Genomic DNA, 23260 nt, shown 5'->3' with positions numbered 1-23260 from the left:
TTAGTTCAAAGAGAAAAAATAGATACAAGCGGCCGAAATAAAAAGAAAATAACGTGCCACGGCGAGCCTGTAAAATCAGACCAATAATAGTATTTAAAGTAACGTATTATTTTAAAACTTGTAATAAATGAAGGAAAGGAAAAAAGAGGTGGAAGTTCACGCAAGGTTCATATCCTAAACTTTCAACCTATCCGCGTGCAGCATGACTGCCACGTGACCTTAAACGGTCACCATTTTGTAAAGTGTGCAAAGTTCACTGCTACCTGAGCGATTTTGATAGGTCAATGAAAAAGTGTTTTCGAATTATTTTAACTAAGCTAGTGGCATGGACTGACAACGAGTTTAATCACAGTCTTTGTTCTAGTCATGCGTGAATTGAATAGCTTGTATCAGTATAGTACGACCTACGCTGTAGTTCAACTTTTGTGACCCGATCCCTGCTGGAATGCTGCCCCGACCTTACCCCTCCTTGTGTCGTAAAGTTGATGTTGGGAGCCGATTTGTTCCGCGCTCTCATCAGATGTCATCGGTAGTTCGAGGTGTTAGAACATCCTCGGCGGTTGCCTGCGAAGAATGTTGCTCTCCGTAAGCTGACCAGGTAGGAATAATTATGTAGTAACGCGTTCTTTAACCGATAACTTTTGTTTGTGCCGATGTCTACTATGCCTTTCCGTTGTCTGTGTGTGCGTATGTCTAAGGAAGTGGCTGCTTATCTACTTTCCAGTCGGTGTCATCCTGTATGACACGCCTGAGTTTAGTTGAGATAACGTAATTCGCTTGTCGAATGTGCTTATCTGACTTCGGAAGCGAATGAAAAAGTAACCGAAGCTTGCTTTTGGTTTCTGGGTGGGATGCGTCCAATGCTCAAAATTTAGGTATCAACTTTTTGTGCGGTAGAAATGAGATTGGTAGGATATTTTCCGGACAGGATGGTGTCCGAATGATGCCCTTTTCGTTCTTAAAACTTCGCGCCTTGTTAAAAGTCAAACAAACAAGCCCACTGATGTTGAGTGTGTTTCATTGTATCGGCGCAGGAACCAAAACCACTAGGAGACGGAACAGTTCCCACTCGTGGCCCGATTGTGATTTATTACTTTGTCTACTCAATGAATGTTAACGGAATAGAAGATACTAGTGATTGCAAGCTATTTGCGCCATTTGCAAACTGCAGACTTCGTGTGCGTGCGTGCGTGCGTGCGTGCGTGCGTGCGTGCGTGTGTGTGTGTGTGTGTGTGTGTGTGTGTGTGTGTGTGTGTGTGTGTGTGTGTGTGTGTGTTTCACGGGTACATTTAATTCGCACCGAGTGCTTACTCGGTGTCAGTTAAACCGTACCTTGAGGCATAATGAGTTGCTGTGTTAAAAGTAGGATGGAAGCTATTGTTTTTTACATTATATTAAAACTGTGGTCAATGCAAATGAACTAAGGTCGCACTTGATGATCGGCTGTCTTTTGGACGCACTTAGAAAGGCAGGCATACACCTGTTATCGTTTTTGCGTGCTGATAAATGGTGTACAAGTACATTGTTGCAGCAAGTTTGCCCTCCCCCCCCCCCCCCCCCCCCCCTTTGCTGGTGATTAGGCATGCAGTCCCTACAGGCCTTGTATTGAAGGTGGCAGAATGTATTCCTTAAGTCGGTTTGGAGCACTGTGTTGTTGAAATGCCACAAAACTCAGCCTTAGTATACTGTTGCTTCGGTAGTGAACCGATTCACTGATGTGACCTTTGTTTCTCCACATTAACGGGCAGGTATTTTTTAATTTTTTTTTTGTGGAAGCTTACTGGCCAAGTGCATTAAGAAGTGAAAGCTGGTTGGCATTAGACATTGTGAGGTCTGGAGTGGCAGGCTCGTTTTGGCAACCCTATGCTAACGTGCATACTCGGTCTTGTGCCGCTTGGGGTCTTTGGTTTGACTGCTTTTGCAGAAGGTGAGATCAGTCTAATGGGTGCGAGTGACAAGGAGAGTAGTGCTGGCAAATGAAAAGCTGTTAGTGCCCATTGTCAGCACGCTGCCGGGAACAACAGGATGCCGAACCGTAAGAGAACACAGAGGTGAAGCATAGATGAACCGCAATGCTAAACTAATCTGTGTGGGTCACCTCCTGGTGCCCATAGGGTGTGCAGCTTCTGGATCAATGCATGTGTCAACAGGCGTCTTCCTGCACTCTGCACCGGTTTCATGGTGCAAAACTGAGAAAGCGCTCCTTGGTGGGCACCTGAAATGCGCTCGCTGTCAACATGGAGGTGAACTTTTGCAAAAGAGAAAATTCACAAAACTATTCCTCTTCTTATTGGTCACTTTAATCTTTCCTTTCCACGTGTGATATGACATTTACTCCACCATTGTATGCCCTATATTTGGCTCTGTACCAAGCTATGAATTTCAAAAGCTGGCATACAGTACACCACAGTGATTCAGTGGTTAGGGAGCTCACCTACTGAATCCAAGGATATGGGATCAAATCTCGGCCGAGGCAGCCGCTTTTCGATGGAGGCGAAAAGTAAGACACTGTCTACTGTCTGATTTCCACCATGCCATCTCATAGTTCGAGTTCCTTATAGATGTTTAACCCTACAAATCAAACCATCAAAAGAAGGCATGCAGAAAGGCTGTCAGGATAAACAACTGCTGCAGTGAACATGCTCCAACACTCAAAACTTTTGCAGAAGATGAATTACATTTTGTGGCTTTCGTATGTGTATTAAGTATTTTAGTAAACCTCCTACGTTTGTGTTCACATATTCATGTGTTCCACTTGAAGTAGACAGTGACTCAAAGAAGTTTTAGATGGTTTGTTACAGAGGTTGCCGATGGTAGTCTTTTTTAAACTGCAGTGGGGGCAAGTTGTTTACTTATCATGAGAATTTAGAAGAGTGCATTAAAGTGGGGATGAGGAGGAACCACACCAGTGACATCAATGCTCTGGCCATCTTTATTTTTTTAACTCTGCTTTTGCGAGAGTCAAGGCTTGTATTAAAAAAAACCTGGCTAAGAGTAGGGCAGTTTCCAATGTACATATCTGCTGCCCTAGTGATTTTTTCTAGAGCGCCACTAGTGAACAGGGATCAGGATGGATCTAAATTGTGAACCATCCTTATGGGCAGTATTTTTCAGTGGCGACCTCTTGACCATACAGGTACTTTGTAAGCAACTAAAAACATTTGTTTCCTGTTCAATTCAATGTATGCAGTGCTTGCAGTTTGTAGTTTCCGAATCCACACTAAATAAAACTGCACGGAACTTTACCGTTACAAGCTGCAACAGTAGCAGACACCAGTGCATCGTGGCTTCTGTCTAAAGCTGGTACTAATTTGCCAGCCTATCCGGCGGTCGCTGCTTAAAAATATTTGTCAGTGCTTAATTGTTCACATTTATGTGGGCAAAAATTGTTCTTACCTGTAATACTCCAAAAGAAATGCACACTGCAGACTGTTCTTGGTACTTGGTGTTCTTGCTTTCATCTCATCATGCTTTATTGTGTTTTTCTTGTCTTGCGGAGACAGTGTATTTATTGAAGTGAGGTGGGAAATTAAGCCAGTGGCTGTAAACTTGTGAAATATGTACTATGTGCTTGAATGTGTGCCGAGGCATCTTGAAATGCTAGTTCATAAGTACACCTGCCCAATTGTTTAACAATATCAAGTGTTGCGTCTCCAACTGCAACAAGTAGAATGCTTCTATCAGCTACTACGCTTGCTAATTCGCGCTGTAATTTAACATACAAAGTGGTACTTAAAAGTGCCTGTCTTTCACATAACATCCTACTCGCCTTATTCACACAGAAATAACCTAAAATCCGCATTGTCTGGTGCGATCTAAACCAAACAAGCAGCATACATTGCAATGGTTCTTGCAGCGCATCTACCCTAAAATAACTTACCAAAGTTAATTCGCAGGCACTTCCAGTTTTACACCGATCCTTTACAAAAATGAAGCGGAATGGATTTTAACCGCTACTGCATATGCTGGTTGAATTGTCTGTTTGTCGGGTCAAAGGATGGTGCTTTTTAATGAAATGTGATGGATTCAAGCAAACCTCCATTCTGATTTGTTATTATAGTAAAGGGACCATTTGTTACTATGCCATGCATTAAATTTCTGTACGAATAAAGAACCTGCAGAGCTGAGAGAAGCATTCTACGCGTTGCAGTTATAGACGCAACACTTGATATTGGAAAAAAATTGGGCGGGTGTACCTCGAATCGGATGAAAATTAGAAATTCCTTTTGGGATCCATGTTTGCTCTTCGCGCACATATCAAGCTTTTCTTTCTTGGCAGAATTAGAGCTGCCCCGGTGCATGTCGCTCCTACTGTATTATTCAGTTGGTGGCCGAATGTTTTGCCTACCAGACCAACCAGATTTCCGTCATGGTTTCTGTCACATCTGTGATTCCTGCACACAGCGGGCATGTAATATGAAGCAATTACTCATAGCATACACTCAAATGAAGCGATTATGCCTTCAGGTGAAAGCTATAGATTCCACAGATTTTGTAGCTTATGGAAAATTTTTCCTGGTATGTAGAAGCTGTGCAGCTTTCTTTTGTAGCCATATGGCTGCATTTGGTGGATGCTGTTTAGTATCTTCTACCTTGAGGGTTCCCCTAAATATTCAATGAAGTGCTCGGGCAGTGGCTGATGATATTGTGCATATCTTTGCACCATAACGCAAAAGGGCTTACATTGTGATCCTCTTTGCTAAGGCTATGCAGACATTTTAATTTAGCTTCAAGCAGCATACCACAAGGCTTGCATGTTCGTGGGATCATCTATCTGACAGTCATATTGGGTTTGTTTAGGGCAGATGGCAGTAAGCAGATTAGGTGCACACACAGTTTTGTGCCATGCTGCATGGTCACGAACATGGTGGATACTGTGGCTTGAGTGCAAGCCACCTATAGCCTTTTAACTTTGTAGTGATGTTAGTGATGCTGCAAATTATTGTGGGGTTCGTGGTAACCTTTATTTAGCAAGACTGCCCGAAAAGCTATTAAGTGCTTCAGATTTGTTATACCCCTATCACACGGGCACTTGTAAGGACTTTGGAATTAAGGTTCTTTGCTCCAAAGGCGGTTGGCACGCAGCTACATGGCTAAGGCTCGAGACCTTTGCAAAAAAAGGCCCGTTAAAGGAAAGGCGGTCGTCAGCGGTCTTTAAGCTGTGTAAAGGAGCAGCCCAAACATGAGCGCCAGTGAGCGAGCTCAGAAGGCAAAAACGTTGATTCAAATATAATTTTGAATATTATATTTAAACCCAGTTCTATTCAAGGGTTAATTTCACATTATAATGAACTTAAAATCTGGACTCTTGAGATACGACTTCAATCGTTTTCAGCAGCCACATCGACATACACATTCTTTGCTTTCCTTCTTATGCAGTATAGTGTTCTAGAATTATGTAGTATTTTTACTTCATTGCCCTTTTTGTTGTGCGCTCATTTTTCGTTGGGCAGTATTTGCTGGCTAATGTACTATTTATTTCATATTGCCATCCTTTAGTTAACAGTTTTATACATTTAAAGTGATTTTGCCGGTCGACAGATAACGCTAATGAAGTTTGCGCCAATCATCAACATCGTATCTATCTCCTTTGCTCTTACCGTGTAGCTGTGCCGCTGCTCTTCTTTGGTTTTGCCCCTTTAGAGCAATAAGCCTCCTTTGCAGTAAGGACCTTGGAGAAGTGCCGTGCGACCGGGGTATTAAGCGCTAACCGCATGAGGCGACAATTTGCGGCGACATGCGCGACGGGCTGAGGGCCGCCAAAGCATTGTCGCTCAGTTTCTGGGTTTTTAGAAAATTTTGCGTGTGGCCCAGAAGCAGCTCGCGAGGCAGCCAATCGCAGAAGGCTTTGGGGTGCTCAACTTCCGTTCTGTTTTTTTTTTTTTTTGTTGTTCTTGCGTGTGGAGCTTGTTTTTCTAGTCCGGTTTGGGCGAAGAACCTGGTGCCTGCACGCGCTCACTTCTTCTGATCTGTGTATATATGAGTGCATCGAGACAATTCAGTAAAAGCTTGGAAGGGTAGTAAAAGAAAAAAAGGCTAGTGTGGCTAGATATTGTTAATTTTTGAAAGGAACTGGAGAAAGTCACTGCTTTGCAATGCAAGTCAGCATCGCAGTGTAGTAGTGCACCGCTGCGCTGTGACCTTTAAAATGCGATGCGTTACAAGAAATTTCATCAGTGTTTTATCGTTACTTCATGCTGTTTAGTGCTAGAAATGGAATATAGCGTGATTCCACTCCCCTTGACCAAATGACGAGGCGGCGGTAACAGAGCAACTCTGAAAACGCGCTTCTCTGTTGCTGAGCCCAGTCGCTCCGTGCGGTATGCACCAGTGATGACAGGCGTTGGCGGCTGCATCACACGACGGATCGCTAGGGCCTGTCGCTTCATGCGGTTACCGCTTTAGGCTTTTCGATTTTTGGTCTGCAGTCAACGCTGTTACTGTGGTGTTGCCGACTTTAGGAGGGTACTAGAATTGTTAATGCTTTTGGGTTGCATTGCTGAGGTACTTCTCAAAAAGCTTTGTTTGGTATCCTATACATCCCTATTTGCAGGGTTCTTTAATAGTTTTCTGGTCCTGACACCTTGGCAAAGTTTGATATAGGGACAGGAGCAGCCGCTAGGGGCACCTTTGCCTGTCTGTGAGCATTGGAGCAGTGCGACCGCTGGCACTCTACGGCACATGTCAAAACGGCAAATATGTTTAACTATGGGGGACTGCAGCTTTGCAGGCGCCAGGGAAAAGTGCCCTCTTCGGCCGCATCCCGATTACTATCCGGGCAGGCCGGTCCCGGTCCCATTGAATAGCTGCGCCAGTAGCTCTTGGAAGGGGTCAGTTCAGCAGGGGTTGGGCTGCTGCAGATCTGTTTGTGCAGTCGCGTGCTTTCCCCTTGGTGCTTGAACGCTTACGCATGCGCATGCTTCAGAGGATTAGGAAAATTTGGCAGCGCAAATGTGGAAAAAAAAAAAAAGAAAAAAAAAACAACCTAGTGGTTATGTTCACTTCGTGAGGCAAATTGAAGAAAACGGCATTACTGTAACGGCGCTTTTAGTGTCGTAAGTAAGTGGCAAGATCACTTATGAGGTGGAATCCGAAGTAAATACCTTTTCTGACATAGTCATCTTCACAATACAAAATTTTGTTCAGTGGCTCAGTCCGGTGCATGCTATTTCGCTGACCGAATAGTTTGGATTTTGATTCTTTTTTCATGCTAATAATAATTAAAATTATCTTTAACACAAATTAAGAGTCCTGAAGGCGATATGAGAGGCTGAAAAGAAAAATGAGACCATTCACCGAATATGCCTAACAGCTACTTGCTTATGGTTAAAAGAAAAATATTCTACGCTTGTTTAATAAGTACTATAGAGATAAGCGGTTGTTTATTTATTTAATGCTATCGCTGCGTACACGTACCCCCAAGACAACCTATTTGCAGAGCTATTGCTCATATGCAAATGCTCATATACATACAAGCAAACATTTTGACTTTTCACAATTTTTTTCGAAACTGCATTTGGCCACATGAACACTTATCAATAAATAATGATAATAGAAAAATGCTTGACTAAATGCCATGATTCAGTCAGTGCAAAAGTTGGTAAATTAATGTGTCTGCAATGATGCCATACTTTTTCAATAGGATAGAAATCTGGTCTAGTTGGAGGCTATTCAATGTAGAATTTTGTGGACGCATGTCCTCTTTCTCTACTTTTAAACTATGCGACAAAAAAGTTTCGTCGCAAACATTTTTTTTTTCTTAGAATCCATGGCTGTGCTCTCCAAAGCAACAGCTTAAAAGAAGCAGTGGCAAATGCACTTGCGCGGCTGGCATTCTGTGATACTGCAAGCGTGGTGCTGTTGTGTGCTTTTAATAAAAATAACCAAGAGGAGTCACTGCACACCCCAGGACACAATAACTTCCTTCCCTCTCTGAACGCCGTGGAATGCCAGCCAGACTCACAGCAACCAGCAACATCTCTTTTATGCACCTGCGAGCAAGACTGCGCATGCACACAAGGAAGGAGAGGGTGCCAGCGGCACGAGCAGTGCACATACCAGTTGGGACGTGGGTGATTTAATGCGCTCCGCCGGCGAAGTTCCTGACCAGTAATTCAGAAATGATTGCCAGAGAAGAGAGGCGGTGCTGGTGTAGCGGGAGCTAACTTCAGGTGTGCTTCCCTATACTTGCGAATGTTTATAGTATCTTCCGGATATTATTTTGAAAGAAGTTTGGGGAAAAGATAACCAAGGGCACCTGAGTGTTGGAGCCAGAATTTCGATGGCAACAAATGCATGGTATTTGCTGTGCTGTCATAGAAATGTGTTTCTTCCGTGTTCCTTAAGCACCTTATAGTAGAAATCTGGCAGATCAAGTGTCCCTAAGTTCTCTGCCACATATTGATACCCTGCATGATTGCAGTAATATCAGCTCATGACTGTATATGTCGCATCTTACATGCCTCTGATGTGTGTACATATGGAGGGCTTTTCAGTTCAGTCGTTCAGTCGTGTCCGACTCTTCGTGACCCTATGGACCATATCACGCCACGCTTTCCGGTCTCTAACTATCTTCCTAACATCTTATAACTTCATCTGCAGTGCCTCGAGGATGCCATCTAACCATCGCGTTCGCTGCCTACCCCTTCTCCGGTGACCGTCAACCTTTTCCAACATCAAAGCGCGATTGTGCGGTAGTTGGAACAACCTTTGGCACTGTCTTTCTTTGGAATGGGGATGTAAACTGACCTCCTCCAATCCTGTGGCCACTGCAGGGTTGTCCAAATTTGTTGACATAATGTATGCAGAATATTAACAGCGTCATGGTTAAGGTTTTGAAGCAACTCAGCTGGAATGCTATCAATTCGGCTAGCTTTGTTCTTAGCAAGGCTGGCTAAGGCTCATTCAACTTCACTCTTCAGGATGCCCGGCTCGAGATCAGTAATCACAACCGTCTTATGTTGGGTTTGCACATTCGGGTCCTTCTTGTACAGTTCTTCTGTGTATTCCCGCCACCTCTTCTTTATCTCTCAGGCTTCAGTGAGGTCCCTGCCTCGTTTGTCCTTTATCACGCCCAGCTTAGCACAGAAGCTTCCTTTGATATCTTTGATTGTCTTATGCAGAGCTCTTGTGTTCCTCAATTCGCTGTTGTCCTCAACTGCTTGGCACTGTATGTTCAGGAAGGCATTCTTATCTCTCCTTGCTATTTTCTGAAAATCCGCATTGAGAACTTTGTATCTTTCTCTTTCCCCCATAACTTTTGCCATCCTCCTTTCCTCAGCTATTTGTGAAGCCTCTTGAGATAACCAGTTTGCTTTCTTGCATTTCTTTTCCTTTGGATTTACCTTAGTAGCAACTTTTTGTGTTATTGGCTTCTTGTATGGAGGGCTTTTAAATACTTCATATTCATTACACCAGCAGTCAGTTTCAATGAAAGTATGCTTCGAATGCAGCAAGCAGTAAATGGCCAGAGCCAAGATTTACATGAAATGGCTTTTCTGTGGTTTCTCTTTTTTTTTTTCTTCCTGTGGTTTTGTGCTGCCTATAAGCTTTGATTGTTTTTGCATTATTTCCTTGTGTTGACGGTTCTATTTACTAGTTTTGCTCTGTTCGCAAGTTGTAACTTGCAATTTTTTTTTTTCGTTGCGATGTGTCTCAGTTTTTATTATATAGTGGTGATTGCATATCCAGTCAGCGGGCCTTATCCACGCTTATTTTATCTGTAGGTTTTATTGCTGCACCAAATTCCGATTCGGGATTGTGGAGAGCAGTAATGGTGCCTACAAAAAACGGTGACATGCAGTCACACACAAGAAAATAAAATGTTTGGCTTAGATAAGAATATTCCTCCTAAGATGTTTGCACATACCCTGATGTGTACTTTACATATTACACAAGTCCTCCTCCTGGACGACTGAGGCTAAATATAATTAGACAGAATCAAGGAAGACCACTTTTAACTATCATAAATGGAGGAGGTGCTGTTGGAGAGATTTTGTTTATTCGTGAACGATTAACCGTTATTTCAAGCCCGAAAACAAATAGGTCACAAAGATCTTACTTTACAGAGGTGGGAAATGGCTATTTAACTAGCAGCTGGCTAGCTCCTCACGCTAACCTTTTTCCCTCACTAGCCAGACATAATGTGTGCACGTATGCCCTTGAGAGATTTTATTTTTTCTGTGGTGAAGAGATGTGGCTGGCTCCTAAAAACAGTGGCCAACTTCGGATGTGGTTGCTGCAAAATGTGATGGACAATCCACATTAGCTTGCTTCATTCACATTGCATTATGCTTGCTTCAGTTTTCATGTAGACATTGAAGAATGGAACCTTGTGAACAGTGAACTTGTCTGTGTAGACTTCTACCGTCTTCAAAAGGCTGAAGTAGTGGTCAAAGACACTTCTTAAAAGTATTTCGTTCTTGTGAGAGTCAAACTACTTGACATCTGATATCTTTAAGGATAGGATGCAGCTGGAGCAGGTCATGATTGCAAACTTCTCCACGAGTATACATGAAAAGTATGCGACAAGACATGCTGTATGGTTACCTTGATTACCTGCACTATTCTCTGCAGCAGCTGTGTTGGACATGCTCACGCACAGTACACTCAGCCTCAAAGAGTTGATGGTTCTCGACAACACTATGTATGCTTTTGCTGTGTAGGAGGGTCGGCTCTGGAAAATACGGTGGGAGGCTGTCCAAGATTCTTTCCGTGGCGTGTAGCAAAAGTTTTCGAACACCGTGTTGCGACGTCATAACCACACCATTGGTTCACGCAAATAGTGACGCCCGCATCGAATTGCTTTTCGTGGAAACGGACTTGCGGGGAATGAAATGCAAAGCAACAAATTTTGTCCGGTGGTGCAGCACTCTTACATTTCCCGCCATTCGCTGTCAATAGGTAGGCAGAATAACAACGCTTATTTTTCATTTACCCTGTATGCAGGCGACACCCCATGTATACAGCAGGCCCATATACCCCATGTACACGGCATTACTGTAAAGGAGCACAGTGTTGGTTTTGCTTACATCCGCTAAATAATCATAATGGAATTTCTTTTTCTCACCTGTTTCAGTTGTGATTTCAACAGCCGAGCAGTTGTTATAACGTCAATGTGAAGTCTACGTCACGTGATTAGATGAAAAAGCTGCAATATAATTGTTCCTTCTTCACTCATTGGGATTCTTGTTCTTGAGGCAGGTTGGCTTAGCGTTGCAGTGAATTAAAATGATCAGGGAGCAATAATGCTAGAGTTTTCTTATGCCTCACGTGATCTAGAATTAACTTTGACATCATAGCCATCGCTTGGCAGTTGAAACCAAAACTGATGCAGGGGAGAAAAGAAATTCAGTTATAAATTATTCAGCAGTCATAGGCAAATTGCTTGTGGTGACCCATTTATGTAATGTCTAACGCATCATTACAAAGAATAAAAGGCACGACTAAAAATTAGGTGTCTGCTCGTTTAAATTGACCGAGCACTGGATCTTAAGTGCTTGTCCAGTTTTTTGTGGTGAAAATATAAGGTTGCTGTCTAGAGTGCTTATTTTGCAGTGGTTTTGTTTTGAGCACTGCAGGAGATTTTATCGAGAATTTTTCAGTCAGTACATGAACCCATTTTTATGTATCTCAATGTTACAACCGTGATCAGCGAGCACAATGTCAATTGCACGTTGGCAAAAGCGTTACACCTAAAACCTATGTGAATCTTGCCTAGCAGACAGTAACTAGCTTCTACCTCCACCGTGGTGCCGCAGGGGTTAGGATGCTCAACTGCTGTACGCAAGGATGCAGGATCGAATCCCGGCTGCGGCGGCAACTTTTCGATGGAAGCATGTGCCGTGCGATGTCAATGCATGCTAAAGAATTCCAGGTGGTCATAATTTCCAGAGCCCTACACTACGGCATCTCTCATAGATTGAGTTGCTTTGAGACGTTAAGCCCAATAAACTAAACCAGTAATACAGCTTCCACAGAAGGCTGCGACAGAAAAAGGACTTATGCCTCATCGACAAAAGTTTTAGTGGACTGTGGTTACCGCTTCATCCAAAAAATTCATAGCACTGTGGCACCATCATGTGACAAAAGCTAAAAGCACATCGTCAGCATTGCTTCTTACTGAAGGGAACACTGGGGAGGGCGTAAGATCTGAAACATGCTTGAGCATTCCTGACAGAAAAAAAACTATTTTACTGACGTGTGGCCACATGGTATGCTGCATCAATGATGGCAAGGTTTTCGATTTTCAGTGCCAAATTAAAATTGTAGATCTTTGTTTCTTGGATATTGGAGCGCTCAGTGTATACAATATGAGCCGAGATCTTTTCATTTCCACCATGATCTTGTGGCACATTTTAATCGGTATTTAGTCCCTTTACCGACACATTAGGGCACAGGAAACGTTTGCAAAATGACACAAATATATTGAGAACGGGGAAAATGTGTAAGGGGCACCTTGAAGCTTCACTGTTCATTAATAATTACTTATCAAATTGTAGTTTTGCTGTGCAACCTGCAAATTTAATGTAGTGCAAAAGTTAACCGAGTATTCTCGCCATCTTACCATGTTAGTTTTCAACATCTCTATTGATATCTGCTCGACATAGGAGGTTAATTAGTATCTACTGTAGGATTCGGTATAGGGGTTTCTGTATTTCCTGTAATTGGATTGTAAGTTTTCAACTTTGCTTGCATAAATTGAGGCATGTAACCGTCAGATAGAGTGTTTACTGTGACAAGAAGGCAGGCATCAGCTTCTGATTTGAAAGCAGTGATAGGTCTTGAGAGATGCCCTGGTATCCTGTAAGTTTTTTATTTCCACATATTAAACCACTGTGAAACTTGATGTGAATGAAGAGATAAAGGGAAAAACGAGGAAGTCAGTTGTGACTGGCAGTGCAAAATAGGACTGCTGTACTTTTTGTTCTATTTGGAATTCGTGATTAAATATTTTGAAATTTAATAATCCTTGTGTGCTATGCAATATCTGCCTATACTAAAGATAAAGAACCCCAGGTGGTCTACATTAATGTGAAGCCGTCCACTATGATGTTCCTCGCAGCCCATTTGTCGCTTCAAGACAATACCCCCCCCCCCCCCCCCCCCCCCCAGTTTATAATTCGAAGACCAAAATTGCACCTGTTGGTTTATTTACCACAGTTCTTGCTTTCTTATATTTTAAACGAAAATAAATACATAAGCTGTAATTCATGAATGCACAGTCTACAGAGTAGCTCTGATCACAACCTCACTGGGCAGAAACAAAACATTGCTTCCATGCTCTTCACACTGTTCTTATCATGCATCACTTGAATATACCTAAGATCTTTGGCACTGCATGCAAACTGTATGTCCCCCTGTACAGCATTACTTTGTACCAGGCCCCAGCTGCAGGAAATAACATTGGGGCCATGTTAAGGGGGGGGGGGGGGGGGGGGGGGGTTGTCTGATCCAAAATTGGTTGAAGGTGCAACCACTGCATTTTGCTTTTTAAACTATTAGGTTTGGCTTGCCAATTTAGGGTCAGTATTAAAGGCTACAGGTTAAAGAGAGATGCCAGATTGTACAGTTGTGATTTGGTGCACTGAACTATATATAGCCCATGTTTGGTTTGGTATTATAGGAAGATGTCAGTGTGCATCTTGGTCGTTCCTTTGTCCGTCGTCCCTTTGCACTGTGTTCCACCCAATATGAGGGATAGTTATTGGCATTTAGCAACATGTATGCTGATTTCATAATTCAGATATATCACTCTCTCTGCTGCTGAATACTTAAATGGTGTTACATCACCTTTTGAAACTGCACTGATAATTTTTCAGGTGAAATCTCGTTGCTGCACGCATACAAAGGAAAAAGAATAGAAAAAAAAATCAGTTCACATGACCAGAAATTAATGCTAAGAAAATATGAGTACAGGCAAACAGACTGATACCAGAAAGGAGTTTTTGGAAGGCACCCGCTTACTACTTTACTCTGTTCAGAATAATGGTCAAAATGAGGAGGTGGTGTTCCAGTAGCAGTGTTTGCTTACAGCTAGCCATGCTGCTGCTGACAGCCTAAATGGTGCTGCACCTGCTCCGTGATCAGCCCTGCATTTGGCATCAATTGACATGTATTTGACATACCTCTATGCAAATATAGCGGGTATTTTATTAGGGAAGCCTGTGCGTAGTCTTAAAAGATGTTTTTTTAAGGGTAAAGATTACTTTGGCTTCAGCTTGATATCATTGATGGCAGAAGTCAGAAAAAAGGGTAATCATGTTTACTAGTAATGTGGTTAACTTGTATTAATAGTTAATTTCTTAACTATTATAGTTAGACAGGGCTCCTAATTAGAAATTTATAATTATATATCGTTAGCTATGATGGTGTGGGGAGGTGCTGCTGTCACCAAAGGGAGTATATTTTGACGGGCCTGGAAAGAGTGATGGCGTAAAATATTTTCTGCTTCCGAACACCCTGTTAGCACCTATTTTGGATCTCGTCACATTTTTTCCATAGTGCGGCCTTGTTTCTAAAATTTCTGATTGTGTGCAGTCAGCTGCAGTGTGACGTGAAATGCTGGGATATTGTCACTGTTTACAGATGCAAAGTGGAGACTCGTTAACATGTACAAGGCTATTGCTTAGATGGCCATTTTGCAGTCGCTGTATTTTTAGATTGCTAATTGGTCAAAAAGTATGTCATTGGAAAGCTTTAAGAATACACACTTTATAAGCTTGAAACCATTGAACTGGCTGGACCTTGATGCTGATTTCTGTTATGCCGTTTTTACGACTTTTTTATTATGCTTCATGATTGTCAGTGATTTCTGCTTCCATGTATATGATATGTGAAATTTTATGGTACCAAAATCATCTGTGCTGACTAAACCTTTTTCCAGAAAAACTTTTTGGGAAAGAAGTTGGAATGTGTCAGAGAAGTCTTTGTTAGGCATCATGATTATCATGGCATTTCTATTGCGAGTTAAAAAGAGCTGAAATATTGGTGTTCATTCGTGTACGAGTGCCTTGCCTCCTGTATTTCTCTTGTGTTGCAGTCATGGTTGGAAACTATCTTCCTTCCACTGTTGTGAAGCTGTTTTTAATGCAAGTGTTACCTTCTGCAGGACCTACTAGAGAAGCCATGCACCAAACAAGGCGGAGGAAAAAGCGGCCCAGCTATGGGGTCCGAACTGTGGAGCTTTCTCGAGGCAAAAAGGGCTTTGGCTTCACTATCTCGGGCCAAGCGCCATGCATCCTCAGCTGCATTGTAGCTGGCAGCCCTGCAGAGCGTGTGGGTTTACGCCCGGGAGATTTCCTTGTTGCTGTGAATGGTCACAATGTGTCACGAGCGCCACATGATGACGTGGTGCGCCGCATCGGGAGCTCATCAGGTCTGCTCAAGCTCCAGATTGCAGAGAACTACTATTCAGACTCTTCCGATGAGGAGGCTGCCACTCCAGGTCGGACTCACCACATGCGGCCACGTCACCGACACGTGCCACGCTTGGCGGCACGAGATGCCCATGGGCTCTTTCCACCCAGTGTGAGTGGTATAGTGGAGTGGTACTGTGTGTGTAGTCCAAGATTTTCCTTCACTTTTCCTGCACTGTCTGAACTGACTGGAAGGCTACTGAATTGAGGCTCCATTATGGGTGTGTACACTTTATGGATTGGGCATCCTTACTTTAATTATTGCCCATTTTGCCCAGTGCAAGAATGGGAAGCTGTTAAAGGCATGTAAACATATAATGTGATAGTGCTTGAATGGTCTTGTGTGTATACTTTTATTTGTAGCATTTTTTTTTGCAGCAGTATGCAAAAGTTTTCACAGAAAAACAAAATACAAATTTTTTGCTTTGCTTGGTTAATATAAACATTTATTGCTATCCCAAAGAGTTCAAATTATCAAGGCTTTATTTATTGTATATATGCCCTGCTGCTGTAAGGAAGGATTTTAAGGAAATTGGCAGTGTCAATACTTTTTAAAACAATTTGAATTCCTTCATGTGATTTGTCACCCAGTAGCTGCATATCATGTCTGTTGATAGATGATGATTCTGAAAGGCTTTTTTTTTGTTCTGTGTCTTGTTCTCTTCACATGGCTTTTTCTCTGCACTTTCTGTTACAGGCCAGTCAAGGAGACAGCAACAAAGCACTGCTGGAGCTGATCCTTGAGCAGAAAGGGCTGCGCACATCACTGGTGCTACGCACGGTGGTCGGCTACCTTGGCACTATTGAACTTCCACGTGAAGTAGCTGGCTCGCGGCTCCAGGCCATCCGCAGCTGTGTGCGCCGTCTGCGTCTTGAGCAGAAAGTGCACACACTTGTGCAGCTGTCTGTGCTGCGTGATGGGGTGCTGCTGGCGGACTTACGGGGAGCAGTCTTGGCACGCTTCCCAGCCGACCGTATTGCATTCAGCGCTGCTTATGCTGATGACAGCCGCTTCCTTGGCTTGGTTACCAAAGGAGCAGATGGTGCCCTATCGTGTCATGTCCTTATGGTGGACTCACGTCTAAGGCTTCCTCCGGGAGTTTTGCGAGCTGCACCTCTGCACACATCGGCTGAACCCATATTGCGCGCCGTGGCTGCCCTGTATCACCGTGCTGATGGTCCCAATGCATCACCCCAGCCCAGCCAAGCAGGCAGCAGCAATAGCAGCAACAGTGACAGTGGGATTGGCTTCCGGGATGAAGGTGGGCAGGATTTTTTTTGTAGCAATTTCCTTGGAAAGGACCAGGAATGTCATGTTGGCACATGCTACACTCCTCTTGCCAGCATAGTCATACTTGTTGAAAAGGCTAGCATGCGAGAGAGTGCAGCTCAAACTACTGGATGGTGTTTAATATTCCTGTTGACCTGCAAAGGCTTTGTGCCGATGAACGATACAGACCCTCTTCATAAGAGGGTCACCTTATTTGAAGTTTGTCATGCATTTGATGAGGGTGTATATTTAATACTTAGAAAGATGGCGGGGTCTTTTTTTCGTTCCAGCGAGGCAAATGGAGCCATGCAGATCGCTTTGTCCTACTGTGCTTGTTCCTTTAGACTATCATGGTAGGGGCAGGAATGATCATACGCTTGGACCCAGATATGTCAAACTTGAAGGGGATCACACGGTAGTTTGATGTATCAATAATTTGACATATAAAAAAATGGCAAAAGAGAAGCTTATCTGCAGCTTAGAAGTGAACATGCATTGCACCCATGCTAGTAGCGACATGCCACCCTCTTGTAGGTGCTGCTGCTAGGATGTGGCAGGGTGCAAAGCACTGATGGGTCTAGCATGCTTTGCATTGAAGCTGCTGCTTGTAATAAGACGTAACCATGTTGTCAGTATGCTGTAAAGTATAGATAGAATAATTCTCCATTCACATTAACACACAGTTGGTGTATGCAGCACCTGCTGGTAGGCTTACTTCTTCTTTTTTTTTTTTTTGCTTCACCGCACAGCAGTGATGTAGCATGGTGAAAAATGAGCACAAGGGTCCAAAGTTCATTTGCAAGTGCACCCCACGTTAACCTTGTTGCAAAATTTTACAGTGTTAGCGCTGCCAGTAGGTGCCGCGCAGCGCCTATATATATACGCCATGCGCAGCGCCTATAGGGGCACCACTGAAAGCCGCGTAGCGGCGGGTGTCAGAACCCGAGGCGGGCCTCATGCGGCAAGCGTGGCCGTGGTGCTCACGTGCGATCTGCCGTTTGTGCGCGACTCGCTGGCACTTTTGCGGTGACAGTGTGCGCAAGGGGATCGCACTTTATAATAGTGGATATGTGTTTGATATCACGGCCGTCTGGAACTATGTCGCCTCCATATGCATCTAGTGTCTGCTGCAGACGAGTGTCAACAAGGTTGCATACAAAGTGGAGCTCATTTTGAGTATCCTTTTTTCATTACAACGCCACTCTAATTCGCTCATTCCTTGGCCTATGAACCAATGTTCTTTCTTTGCTTAATGGTACACGCTTGCTTCGTTTACATGCAATATATTGCTACAGTAAACTAAGCAGCGCCGTCGAAACTGCGAGCGGTTTTGTACCGGTGCGACCGCATACAAAGCCAGCGAGCTTGCAAACCAGCATTCTGAGCATCAGAAAAATAGCGCATATTGGGCTCCTGTAATAAGAGTTCAGATTTTTCATGCTTGCGCTTTACCACTGCCTGTATGGCATGGATTTCACGTATTCCGTCGTCATAAAGGCAGAGCGGGTAGATAATTTCATGAGGGAGTGAGATATCAGCAGAGGCAATATCTGAAAAGCTGCATCATCACAGGTTAGCCAGGAGCATATTAGATTTAAATTTTATATCCTATTTTATTATTGTAGTATCATCTTCATTTCATTTGTGTCACCCTCGCGCCCAACTGCAGAATTACAGGGCGCTTTATAACAAGCTCTAGAGCCCTTTGTCTGAATAGCAAGTGCAGCGACATGTTATGTTTTCGTAATCTTGCCAGACAACAGGAACACTGGCTCTGGTCTTCAAAGTAATTGCATGGCAAGTTTCAAAACGCATATTAGCAAATATCTGTTCAATAACCCGCCGCAGTGGCGCGTTTAGTGGAGGAGAAACGCAAAATGCAACCATGTGCTGTGCGATGTCAGTGCACGCTAAAGATCGTCTGGCTAAGCGTTTCACAAATCTAATGCGTATCGTATCTTCCCGGCTAGCGGACGCGACCAAGTTGTGTTCACGGAAGGTGCAATGACAAGCAGAAAACACTGAGAACATAGTTATCACTCAGCCCTGCCACAAGTCAAATTTAATGCCTTTTCCATCGAATGACGCTCGTTCAAAATTATATTTGTTTGCTGCTACATGAGAAAATATAATGACATTCGATGAAAACGACATTAGGTATCGAATGAGTTTGAGGTACTCATCCGAATGCGATCAATGAGGAAATGTGTTATGTCGACACCAGAGACTCGGTGAGAAGATACACCCAAAACAAACTACAAAAGTGCCACCTGCATTAAATACTACTGTGCTCCTATAATTTTGCAGCTAGTCATCTATGAGAAATATGCCAAATAGCATCGTTAAAAAAAAAAAAAAAAAAAAAAACGCACTCATCGCTGCCAGCCAACCTGTAGCCACCGCAGAAGGGATAACATCAGTAGAAGCAAATTTCGGCTTTTAGCAAGCTCATCAGATTCCGTTCTCTAGCTCCGCTGCTAAGGCGTCGCCGAAGTTACACCTTCCGTTTACTTTAAGACAATTTGCGAGGCAATTGAACTGATAATGCAGTTTTGTGAACAGGAAATTTACTATTTCCAAAGCACTTCCAGCTACGACTTTTATGCGAAACCATTTAGGCCTAGCACACGGCCAGAGCGTCGTCGTCGGCCGCCTTCGCGGGCAGCGTCGTTACGGTAAGCTCGCGGCATCCGATGTAGCAAGCGTTACGAATTTGCGGTATTCTTTCTTGATGAGGCTAAGCTCGAGCATTTTTCGACGGGCCTTAATACGCCGAGCGAATGATTTGGCAAAAATGTACGGGAGTCAACGGGGCTGTAGTATGCTATGCCATAGGGCGATGCCCGAAGGTTCTATAAAATCGCCGTCGGACAGTACACTAGATGTTGCCTATCTTACGTGTTGCTCGTGACACTTCCTTTAGTGCGGAAAGTGTAATTGTTGAAACTCGTACGCGTGCGCAATCGAGCGCAGACGTGCGCACCTTCCGTACCCTTTCGAAAACAAATGCCGCCGACACAGCCGCTAACTTCGTAATTGATAGTCCTAATCAAAACGTTGATTACTAGATATGCAAGACATGAATGCCAATTTAAAGGCTGCTTTCGTTTACAGCGCCTTCATCTTCGCAACATATTGAAGGCACTCCAATATTTGCATATCAATCAGAGTCACCATAATTTGGAAATGGCATTAGCTTTGGTCGTGTAGCAGCACGTCGAAAAAATGACCTTAACCTGAATAAATGTCATTCAGGGCGATTGGTTGCTTTCTGCGTCGAACAGCCGCGATTCATGGCCCCCGTCGTTCTCGTGGAGCATCACTGAAACTTTATACAAACGTGTTCCTGGCAAGGTTTTATGTGTGTTCGAAGAACCAACTATGTACGCATTAATTCTTCCTGGACACTGCTAAAGGACAGCGACCAACGACGAAAACACGATGCACGCGCATAGACGCTGACGCGAACAGCACCCGACTGAGCCCGCCTACGCTTTGCTGCTTTGGCGACAGGCGGCATTGTCGGCGTTTTGCGCATCGCACATAGTGAATGACTGGAAAATTTTTAGTGCGATCTGCAGTGTGAATTTCATGTATTTTGCACAGGATTTTCAAAGCGATAATCTGTGTGTTTGATATAGGCAATGGTTTTAAATATCTAGGTTCGATATATGGGGCTCTGCTGTATTTCATTTTTTCCTGGTCATGGTTACCTGTACAGTGTCATTTCGGATCAGAAGGCACTGTTCATTACTGTAAAATAAAGCGGGTAGAAAGTTGTGCACTGGGAGAAGTCAAGAGGAAATGAAAGCAAACCGTTACGGCAATCTGCAATAAAAAAGGGTGGCATTAGTGTTAAACAGATGTGCTTTTACAGTGTAGCTATTCGGCACTTGTTACTGGACTGCATGCCGTCGTCGTTGGCATAGTCATCGGCGCCCTAACCAGCCACTTACCAGCCATGGCGGGTAGTAGCAGAGTGAAACTCTGTCTCTTACTGCTAGCAGGTGGTGGAGTGGAGAAATGGAAATCTTGCATTTAGAGGACTGGGCTCTCTGATGAGAGGCAGCAGGTGCCTTTAATGGCACGGGCTGTGGTGGTGAGTTAGAGGAATGTGCAACCATAATGGGTCCGCCACAGGAGAAAACCAGAGGGTGGCTACTATGGAAGGACGTTATGGCAAGGGCTGAAGAATGGGCAGCTCGATGGTGGTGCTACGAGAAGAAGCCAAAAGGTGACTACTGTGACAGCAGAAGGTTATAGCCCTTGTTCAGGAATGCAGCCCGCACAAGGGCAAGAATGAAATTCGCAGCAGGGGTATGTATGTACCTGGGGATTGAGGAGGGCTGCGGCAGAAGAGTGAAGGATGAAAGTGTAAGGTGGAAATGGGCGGAGGAGGGTATAGGGCGGTTTTGGGAGAGTAGGGCTGCGCTTAGTTTGTGCCGGCTAATGCGTAATATTAACATGTGAGAATTCAGCGGGAAAACTAGGTGCCAGGATCGTAGTCGGCATTGTGAGTGAAAAAATTTCAAGCATGTCTGGCATGTGGGAGTTGGCAGGTTACATGGATTCAGCCATGCAGGTGCTCAAGTTAGTAGCTGTCAAATGGGAAGGGAAGATGGGAATCAAACTGTGATCCTTGGATCCCAGGTCAGACTTGCAACCCCTAGGCCATGCTAGGACGTTCGGACGGCATGGTACAGCGGGGCTTATATCTGTGCTGGGTCTTTCACATAATGTATAGTAGGTTACGACTATATCCTATGTTTGTGTGAGATAAAGATAATAAAAGCACTAACTTAAAGAGTCCCAAAAATGCAGTTCAGCAAGTGACTCTCAGATGCACACATAATGTACGAGGAAAATCCTCTGAGTGCTGGCTGTGTACAAGTCATAAAAAGTGAGATGATAATTTTCGAGACATTTTTAAACAGGCTAGCTTTCGCGCTGCTCGGCGATCCACAGAGCCGGGTATTCATGCATTATTGCCTGAAATGTAGCAACGGTGAGAGAGCTTGCCATCCTAATTTTCACAAGTGTGAGGTGCTTTTCAAGAGCAATGTGTAAAATTACACGAGTTATAGTGGAGGTGGTGAAACGTGGCGCAGATTGTGTAAGCATTTCTTCATTACTTCCTTCAAGAAATTCTTCACCTTTAATTTGGAACTGGGGGATACTCGATAAAAAAAAAATGTATGAGGCATTGTTCGATGAATTATTAAGGCACAAAGGCAGCTGTGGCCAAAGAGCGTCGTGGCATGAGGTTCTTTTCCCTTCTGTTTCAGTGCAAGGTCAAATACCCATTTACTAAGCAGTTCACCCTAGTTAAGGTTGGCACCAGGCCAGGAGAAGGCTCCCGCTGTATCAATGGTGGCTAATGCCAGTGGGGCACTGAGGATCGAACCTCACACCTCCTACATGCTAGGTGGATGTTCATGCCACTAGCTTTTTTGCATGTATAAAATCAGTTCGAAGTAAGCACACTGTGTTTGGTTTGGCTTATGGTTTAATTTCCCATTGCGATGTTGGCTATGAGGGATGCTGTATTGGAGGGCTCTGGAAATTTCGACCACTTGTGGTTCTTTAACATGCACTGGCATGCATAGTAAACGGAGGCCTTGCTGTTGGCCTCTGTCAAAATGCGGCCACTGTGGCTAGGTGTGAACCCGCATCCTTGAGATCAGCTGTCTAGTGCCCAAATCATTGAGCTACTGCAGCAAGGAGTAAGCACACTCAGTGACCGTCTCTTGATATCCTTGTCTTTTGACCCTCTAATGTACAACAGGCTATCCCAAATACTGCCACTACAAAGCAGTCAGTTATGAAATTTGAAGTTTTGGACAGGCCTTTGTGCTGGGTAAGGACTGTTAAATTTGAAGTGAAAGTGACTTGTTTAGGTTCGTGGCACAGTGCATTGTACAGTGCCCTGAATATATCATGTGAGGGGAGGACGAAGTGACTAGTTTTACGTATAATTTATGAAAATTTGCAAGAGGTTTGTGACAGTTCAGTATGGAGAATAGTTGAAAATGATTGGCACGATAAATGTTGTTGCCCCAGTTGTTTCCTTGGTCATTTGGTATTTGAAACTGAGTACAAAAGCTGCAGGTGTGAAATTCCAGAGTTATCTCTACTGAGTAGTGTTTCAAAGTTGTCAGTTAAGGCTTGTACCTGAAATTTGTCAGTGAAGTGTATGACAGCACCACCCCTTGGGCTTGTGTTTCTGCTTGGGGAGCACAGGTAACTCAAGTGACCGTGTGCTTGTGGTGGATGTGGAGAGCCAGCCACGGTTCCAGAGCTTCAGCTTGGACCGGCAGGGGGCACTACCTGCGTGCCCAGATGCTGAGCGGTTGCGAGCACGGGCTATGCCGGACCCTGTTGGCAGCGCTGAGGCCCCTCTTGCCTTGCCTGATTGGGCAGACAGCACACTGCTTGGTGGCTCCCTGCTGGATGATACGCTTACGGCCGCAGACCCTTGTCCTGATGGGGAGAGTGTCGACTTGCAGTCATCTACTAAAGGAGAGGATGGCAGTTCTTCAGCAACTCCACGCAGGGTGTGTTCTACTAGCATTGG

General features: G+C 44.0%; 1 protein-coding gene across 1 annotated transcript in view; it reads left to right on the top strand.

The window, feature by feature from the left end:
* Positions 1–203: 203 nt before the first annotated feature.
* The window catches only part of LOC146206569 (regulator of G-protein signaling loco-like), a 96055-nt gene continuing 72998 nt past the window's right edge, over positions 204–23260 (top strand). Inside the window, exons 1-4 of the mRNA XM_084591301.1 lie at positions 204–598; positions 15110–15528; positions 16114–16678; positions 22927–23240. Coding sequence (XP_084447427.1) covers positions 15127–15528; positions 16114–16678; positions 22927–23240 — 1281 coding nt within the window. The 5' untranslated portion in view covers positions 204–598; positions 15110–15126. The remainder of the gene's footprint in view (positions 599–15109; positions 15529–16113; positions 16679–22926; positions 23241–23260) is intronic.

Source organism: Amblyomma maculatum, chromosome 1 (assembly GCF_055883805.1).
Source record: "Amblyomma maculatum isolate TAMU_Amacu chromosome 1, ASM5588380v1, whole genome shotgun sequence".
In the NCBI taxonomy this organism is placed as follows: domain Eukaryota; kingdom Metazoa; phylum Arthropoda; class Arachnida; order Ixodida; family Ixodidae; genus Amblyomma; species Amblyomma maculatum.
The sequence above is the reverse complement of the archived record's forward strand: the minus strand, read 5'-3'. Positions and strand labels throughout refer to the sequence as shown.